Here is an 8,776-nt window from a genome sequence, read left to right as displayed (position 1 = left end):
ACTCTCTAAGATCAACACAATATTGCAAAGTAAAACAGAAATTCAAACATAAAACAAGACGCATAAGAAGAAGACACAAGATTTGATATTGGAGTTCAGCCCAAATCGGACCTACGTCTCTGTCAAGCTCAGCTTGTAGCTTGATTCCACTATAAAGAAAAATGTATCAGATTACAATCACGCACACACTATCTTTCCTTTTTCTACACACATTTCTTTGCAAAAATTCTTCACCAAAATCTCCCAAAAAAAAGTAACCCTCACTAAAGAAAAGAAAAAACAGAATGCTCAAAAACTTAACTTCCTATCCTCTAGTTGTCATCAATATATAACAACAAAAAATGAATGACCCGGATTTATTATTAATTAAACCAGACCAAAAACGACTCAAGCACCGGTTCAGTATATAGCTTTTAACAATCAACCCAAAATCAACAATCTCCACATTGGGTTGTTTGATCATTCTTCAACTTTTAGTGGAATCAAAAAACTCATATTTGCATCATTGCTTGAAGCCACCCATGGTTCACGTTACTTCAACTTTAAGCAGTTTAACCGATTAATCATAAATCGATAAAATAAAATTGATAAGCTTCTTTTTTTACGGTCCTAATCATGGCTTTACAATTTCATTCAAAACACTTTGGAGAGAAAACTTTTGGATCTCTTAAGTTAACTTTTTTTTTAACGTACTAATTTGATTAAAAAAAAGTGGATAGAAATTTTTTTAAAATTTTTTTTTGTAAAATTATGTTATTGAGAATTATTTGATAATTATTTTTTTACTTATTATTATTTTTTTTTGTCAAATATAATTTATTTTAATATAAAGAAAAATTAAATCATGTATCAAATAAGTAAATATTATTTTTTATTAAAAACATATATAATAAAATAAAATAAAGAGAAATATATCACATTGGGCCGAGATAATGGATAACATTTTTTTCACAACCCTAATTTTAAAACCAAATCTATATAATTTCTTCTCGGTGTATCCATCCGGCACAAACCATGGAAGAACAAACTATAGACGGTTTGACAGAAGACCTGGTTCTTCAGTGTCTTGCTCGTCTTCACTACAAGGACATACTTTCCGCATCGTGGGTATGTCGTAAATGGCGTCGTCTTCTACAAACTCGTCATTTTTACAGCATCAAGAAACAACTGGGATATACGAATCAACTCGCTTGCTTTCTTCAGCCTTCTTCATCTTCGCCACCCGGTTCTGATCCAGTCTTCAATTTTGTTATCAACCTGTTAGACCCGATGAATCGGGAGTGGAACCGACTTCTCCCGATCCCTAATTTTGTAAATAGGTTTTCTGTGTCAACTAAGATTGCTAGCGCTGACGGAAAACTCGTTGTGATTAGCAATGTTCGTGACTTGAAAACTTCCTTGTTCGTGTGGGACTTTGTGACTCAGCGATGGTGGAAAGGCAAGGACTTGCCGTCAATTTTGCAATTCTCCTTCGTGGTGGGTGTTGATAGTCAGATATTCATCGGAGATTACAAAGGTAATGAATTCAACTCGGTTTGGGCGTATGATATGATGAAGGACGAGTGGACCGAGTTGCCTCAGATGAGTCAAAAGCTAAGTCAGTGTCATGAGTTGAAGGTAATTGGAGACGAATTATGGGTTTTAAATTGTTGCAACACAAAACACATTGAAAGTGAACATAGTGCAGAGGTATACCATTTTCAAACTGGAAAATTGAGACTAGTTGAATGGGATTTGGAACAAACTAATGACTCTTCTTGTCCTAATTGCTGCACTTCGTTTGAATTGGATGAGTCGCTGAAGAAGTTACCAGAGTTGAACTCGAAGTTTATAGTACACTTTTCTCGACTCCAGTTGGGTGCACAAAGTTTAGTAATGGTCAAGGTGGTCGATAGAAGCAGTTTTTGTTGTGAACAATTATTTTTTATGCGGTCTCAAGATGGTAATTTTGAAAGAATATGTCCTGTTAGTTCCGAGTTTGCTGGATTTGTTGGATCGAGTTGTTGTGTAGAATTCTAAATTGCATATTTTTCTTGTTAACATTGAATACACTTTGGTATTTCATATTATAGTTTTGAGTTTTAATTTCATTCCATTGATTGTCTAAATAAATGTTGGGAATGATGAAATGTTGCTAGTTAGAAGTTGGATTTGAATGAGTTAGAATTGAGGAGTGATCAAACTTAGTGTTGCTCCAATCAAATTAGTTGGTTCTGTTGAGTATTTTCTACACATTGGATTAGTATTATTGTGCTACCACTTGTTAGTCGTATATCTCCACTAACATTTTGAAAATCGTCTTTGTTTGAATCTACTTGAATCAGATACCTAGGGTTATTGAAAACATCTTCTTCTTTGAATCTTTGATTTAAAATCATGATCTAATTTTTTAATTGGATCCATTTATCTCCATTTTGATATAATATAAGATTTGTGTATAGAACCCTAGAACAATAGGAAATCGGAGAGTGATATATTGAAATGAATAATAAATTACTTGGTGTTCAATTTGTGGTGTTCAATTTGTGACATTTTGAAAATATATAGTTATCAGTTATCACTTATTGACAAATATTGGATGAAACACAGATGTGGTGGGATAGTGTTGTTATTTAAGACAGTTAACATTTTTTAATACATCTAGTTAGGAAAATTGGATCAAATGACCCTCACAATAGGGTGAAATTCAAAAAAAGCCACGTTTGATAAACCTTATAAAAAGGACCGTTTCGTCATGTGAAATATCGTTTTTGCCCCCGTTAACACAATTATCGCTGATATGCGAACATTACATATACAAGAATTATGTAATGTCCGCACGTCATCATACGAGCATTACATGATTCTCGCATCTGTAATGCTCGCACATCATCATACGAACATTACATGATTCTCGCACATATGTAATGCTCGTACATCAGAGTATATAAATAGATGGTCTCATTATTCAGATCAGTTTAGAGTTTGGGTTTGAGTTTAGGATTGTGTAATGTTCTTAATTTTCCGTCGTTTATGGTGTAAAGCTTCTTATGGTGTCTCGTTCTTCATTTGATTTCAAATTTCCATTGTCTCCTCTCTCTAACTTCACTGGAATTGCAACATTAGATTCATCGCCGATCCTCACGGTTTGTTTCTTTCCTATTCAAATTTATAAATTCCTTTCAGATTCTTAGTAATCTACATAAACAAAGGAATAAATTATTAACCTACCTTTAATCTTGACTTTCCTTACTAAAGTATCCTGTTGGGTTTTGTAACAACAAAACTACGAATCTTCTTAGAAAACAAACCTGTAATAAACTAGTTTTCAAATTGTCTATGATGACAAACAGATTACTAAGAACTGAAATAGCACAACGCAATATACGTGGTTCGGTCAAAATCGACCTACGTCCACGGGAGGGATAAGTTTCACTAAATCAAAGAAATGTCAATAGTAGAAACTTACATGCCCTGCTCTTAAATTAAAAGGTTGATTACACTAGGAATGATTAGAATCCTCCACAATCAAAAGCTCCCCCAACCTCTCACTCTAGATCAGCCAAAGAACAAGAACAAGTAGAAAAAAATCATAGATCTATTCACTCTCTCTCAACTTTATTGTATTATAAGAAAAAATACCAAAAAAAAATATTTATACTCTAACCCGTTTTCATAACAGAAAACCCTAACCCGTTTACCCGAAATTTAAAACCCGCCCGCAATGGCAAGGAACACCTCAACAATTATCCCCCTTCCGAGCCATGGGAGAATGTTTTATAAACATTCATCATCGTGACGCTCCTACCAGAACCATTCCGGCTTTAACACAACATATCTCATGATTGCCTCTTGACAAACTCTTTGTCATCATATCTGACCCGTTCTCATCTGCATGCACTTTCTCTAAGTATAACTTCTTTCTTCTCGAGCACTTCACAGATTCAATGGTACCTTCTTTGGATGTGTTTTGAACGTGAATGGAAACTTGAATTTTTGCTCACATGTATAGCACTTTATGAGTCACTAAACACCACAAACTTGTCTTGTGTAATGCCTATTTTTTCAACAATTCTTTTATCCATCTCATTTCCTTATAACATTCAGTAATGACAATATATTCATCTTTTGTAGTAGACAAAACAACACATTTTTGTAGACGAGACTATCATGATACAACTCCTCCTCCAAAGGTTAACAAATACCCTGAAGTTGATCTCATTGTGTCAATATAATCACTCATATCTGAATCAAAAAACCCTTCAACATGTGTCATTCAACCCTATATTTTCTGACGTCTTCATTCTCGACGGGCGATGCCATTGACGAACAACTTAAGAGAGCTCGAGAACAACTTAAGATATTCAGATCTTTTTCAATTATATAGTGTAAATTGTTGATGTTTAGAAAGAGATAATCGATCTTATGTAAAATTTAAACTAGATTGACAAAAAAAATTAAATTTTATAGATGTCATGAGATGTATTATTGAAAAAATTATGAATAAAAAAATATGATAATGGAATATAGAAATAGAAAAATGTAGAATTATGTTGAGCATATTCACATCTAATAGTTAGAGTCAGTAATATGTCGTTAATAGTTTGAGTTTTCCCATTCACACCATTTATAAAAACAAATGCAACAAAAAAAATATATTAAATGTGATATGAACCTAAATTGAGTGATTTGTCTTACTCAAAACTCTAATTTTAAGCTCTAAGTTTTTAACCCTAATCCTAAAAACACTAACTTAATAACAAAATTCTTGAATTCAATGTTCAATTGGGCAAACACTTATATTAAAAAAATAGATAAATTGAAAATAATTTCTAAATATAAATAAAACTAGACATTTAAAAAAGCATATATTAAGGAATGAAGAAATTATTCAATCAAATCATGTTTAAAATACTAGTCGTCTTAGAAACCAAATAACATGAAATCGAGCCCTCAATGCAAGATGCAAATAAAATTTCTTCATTTTTCTTTTTTTGGTCGTCCCCAATGTATTTTTTTGAAATGGCCTCCTTACCGTCTTTCTAGACAGCTCGGGCCACATGATCCTCGCGCTCCACATATCTTTTGACATTTTGTTTCTCTTGGTCTAGCAGATTGGAAATCAAATCTTTTCTAAAGAAGCTCATGTCGTCTTCGTCTTTGCTTTTTTCCCGAATATCGAGACATTATGAAATGCTACACGAGGTTCAAGTCATATTTCGGACCGAGAAAACGATGTTCTAATCTTAAGATATTATGGTTTGAAGACTAACTGTGTGAGATAACCATAACATTTTCATTATTTTGCGGATTGATGAACGCAAGTTATTGATGTCAAGCTATTATGGTTCAAAGACCAACTATGTGAGATAATTGAAGAGTTTTGAGTCCTTATGCGAGTGAACGTTTTCTGTATACAGTAATTTTACGCAATTATAGTTTGTAGACTAGCTGCGTGAAATAACCAAGGGAGTTTTCATAGTCTTTCTAATATAAAAAACCAAATATATTAATTTTATGTCACTATATAGTATGAAGACTAGTTGCATAGCTAGCTAGAAGGTTGACACCCTTCCTCATCTTAATTTTGCGATCATAGTTCTCAACGCATATCTAAACGCGTATCTAATTTGTCCAAGTGTATGTGTCTAACTTGTCTAAGTTAGATGACATGATTCGTGACATAACTAGAGGTTTGCGTCAACTTGGTAGATTGACGTCTCAACAATTTTATCGGTTTGTAATTGCGTAGTTCGAGGAGTCAAACGTCTAATCACACAAAGGTGATGTGAATTGCATCATTTACAAAATAAACGATTTAATGCTTAATCTTTACAACATCCCCTCTTCTAGCCTAGCGGCAAAAAGAGGTGGATACCAACCCTAAGTTCCTAGGTTCGAGCCCGTCGGGCGGCAAGTTCTGCGCCTGGTTAAATGATTAAGTGTGTTTGCGGGCTACATACTTAATCAATTGTCCCATTTTATCCCCTCTTCTAGCCTAGTGGCAACAAGAGGTGGATATCTCTCAGGCCTCCATGAAGTCCTGGGTTCGAGCCCGTCAGGCGACAAGTTCTGCGCCTAGTTAATTGGTTAAGTATGTTTGCGGGCTATGTACTTAACCCGCGGGGATTAGTCGCACTCCATAGGAGCAGCGGAACCCAGCGTTCTCAAAAAAAAAAATATTTACAACTACTTTGTACAAACGATTATGTGTAAAGACATGTTTTTAATTTTTCTGATAAATATTTTAAATTATGTTGTTGAAAAATTATTTGATATTTGTTTATGCAAATATAATTTATTTTAATATTTGAAAAAATGAATCATGTATAAATAAGTAAATATTAATTTTTTTATTAAAAAAGAAAAGACAAATATATCACATTGGGCCGAGATAATGGATAACATTTTTTCACAACCCTAATTTTAAAACCAAATTTATATAATTTCTTCTCGGTGTATCCATTCGGCACAAAAATTACCATGGAAGAACAAACTATGGACAGTTTGACAGAAGACCTGGTTCTTCAGTGTCTTGCTCGTCTTCACTACAAGGACATACTTTCCGCATCGTGGGTATGTCGTAAATGGCGTCGTCTTCTACAAACTCGTCATTTTTACGGCATCCGGAAACAATTGGGATATACTAATCAACTCGCTTGCTTTCTTCAGCATCCTTCTCCGCCACCCGATTCTGATCTAGTCTTCAAATTTGTTATCAACGTGTTTGACCCGATGAGTCGTGAGTGGAACCGACTTCCCCCGATCCCTAATTTCATAAACGAGTTTTATGTGTCAATAAAGATTGCTAGCGCTGAAGGAAAACTCGTTTTGATTTGCGATGGTCGTGATGACCTGGCGACTTCCTTGTTCGTGTGGGACTTTGTCACTCAGCGATGGTGGAAAGGTAAGGACTTTCCGTCAATTTGGCCATTTTTCTTCGCTGTGGGTTTTGATAGTCAGATATTCATCGGAGTTTACAATGGTAATAAATCCATCTCGGTTTGGGCGTATGATATGAGGAAGGACGAGTGGACTGAGTTGCCTCAGATGAGTCAAAAGCTAAGTTGGTGTCATGAGTTGAAGGTAATTGGAGACGAATTATGGGTTTTAAATGGTTGCAACACAAAACACATTGACAATGAACATAGTGCAGAGGTATACAATTTTCAAACTGGAAAATGGAGACTAGTTGAACGAGATTTGGAACAAACTATTGATTCCTCCAAGTTTGATTTGCATGAATTGCTAAAGGAGTTGCCAGAGTTGAAATCGAAGTTCATAGCACACATTTCTCGACTCCAATTGGGTGCACAAAGTTTAGTAATGGTCACAGCCTTCCTAAACAACAGATATGGTTGGGAAGAAATATTATTTATGCAGTCTTATGGTAATTTTGAAATAATAAGGTCTATTAGTTCTGAGGATGCTACATATGTTCTATCAAGTTGTTGTGTAGAGGTTTAAATTGCATCTTTTTCCTGCTAACTTTGAATATACTTTGCTATTTCAGATTATAGTTTTGGAATTTGAATTTTATTTGATTGATGGATTCTCTAGTTAAATGTTGGGAATGATGAAATGTTGCTAGTTAGAAGTTGAATTTGAATGGGTTAGAATTGAGTGTTGCTCCAATCAAATTAGTTGGCTCTATTGAGTATTGTCTCTGTGATGATTGATTGTGTTGTCTTCTCCAAATCAGATCAATATTATTGTCTTTCCACTTGTTTATCATATAGTGTGAATCTTTTGAATTCTGAGTAGCTAGAACCAACTTTTGTTGAAGAATCTTTCTTTGAATCGTCTTGAATTAGATACTTAATTAGAGTTTTATGTAAACTTAGGATATGGTATAGTTATCTAAATCTTTGATCAAATCGATATTAAGATCATATTTAAATCTTTAATTGATCAAATACGTCATTAGATAGTTAACATTCAGCACTATTTAGGTGTTTTGATAATTAATTAGATAATTTTCTGGTTTTATGAGTTTTTATTGTTGAATTTTGAAATAATAATTATTTAAAATATATAAAATATTTAAATATGTTATAATTTAATAAAATATAAACATCTAATATTTTATCATATTAATTAAAAAATTTCAAAATAAAAATACTTATAAAAAAATATAAAAAAAATAGAATGATTCAAATTTTTTATAATTATAAATAAATAAAAATATATTAAACATAAATAATATAAGAAAAAATTTCAAATATTATATATTTATAGTGGATAAATACATTTAATTAAATATATAGTTTAATTTAATAATATGTTATAACATGCTATAATTTTTTTAATAACAATTTTTATTAAAATAATTCATATTTAACTTTCCTAATATTATTTAAATAATATTTTATATAGAATTGTTATTTTATTTTTAGTTTTTATAATTTATATTTAACTAATTTATTATAATTTTATTATTAAATAATAAATATAATTTTGTTATTAAAATTAGTATTAATATTCAATTTTTTTATTATATTTTATTTAATTAAAAATATAAAATATTATTATTTTTATATTATAATTTTTTTAAATATATAAAATATTTAAATATGTCTTAATTTAATAAAATATAGACATCTAATATTTTATCATATTAATTAAACTTTTTCAAAATAAAAATACTTATAAAAAAATTGAATAAATAAAAAATTATATATTAAACATAAATAATATTAAAAAAAAGTCTTTCAAATAATATATATTAATAAATACATTTATTATATATAAATTTTAATTTAATAATATATTATAACATGGTATAAGTTTTTTAATA

At 31.5% G+C, this 8,776-nt stretch overlaps 2 protein-coding genes across 2 annotated transcripts; both read left to right on the top strand.

Annotated features, from left to right (window-relative positions):
- The first annotated feature begins 1,014 nt into the window (after positions 1–1,014).
- LOC124943768 (F-box/kelch-repeat protein SKIP20-like) lies at positions 1,015–2,019 on the top strand. The gene has a single exon (XM_047484239.1). The coding sequence runs from the start codon at positions 1,015–1,017 to the stop codon at positions 2,017–2,019; it is 1,005 nt and encodes a 334-aa protein (XP_047340195.1).
- Positions 2,020–6,462: 4,443 nt separating this feature from the next.
- On the top strand, positions 6,463–7,512 carry LOC124943767 (F-box/kelch-repeat protein At1g55270-like). Its single transcript, XM_047484238.1, has 2 exons — positions 6,463–7,369; positions 7,493–7,512. The coding sequence occupies exons 1-2, from the start codon at positions 6,463–6,465 to the stop codon at positions 7,510–7,512; spliced, it is 927 nt and encodes a 308-aa protein (XP_047340194.1).
- Positions 7,513–8,776: the final 1,264 nt, after the last annotated feature.

Source organism: Impatiens glandulifera, chromosome 6, assembly GCF_907164915.1.
Source record: "Impatiens glandulifera chromosome 6, dImpGla2.1, whole genome shotgun sequence".
NCBI classification, from domain to species: Eukaryota; Viridiplantae; Streptophyta; class Magnoliopsida; order Ericales; family Balsaminaceae; genus Impatiens; species Impatiens glandulifera.
The sequence above is the reverse complement of the archived record's forward strand: the minus strand, read 5'-3'. Positions and strand labels throughout refer to the sequence as shown.

What these genes read in the sequence shown, in the direction of transcription:
- LOC124943768 (XM_047484239.1), top strand. Translation starts at nt 1,015, where the DNA reads ATGGAAGAACAAACTATAGACGGTTTGACAGAAGACCTGGTTCTTCAG.
- LOC124943767 (XM_047484238.1), top strand. Translation starts at nt 6,463, where the DNA reads ATGGAAGAACAAACTATGGACAGTTTGACAGAAGACCTGGTTCTTCAG. An exon ending in ATTATTTATGCAGTCTTATG is followed by an intron (nt 7,370 to 7,492) that starts GTAATTTTGAAA and finishes TTGCTATTTCAG; the next exon opens with ATTATAGTTTTGGAATTTGA.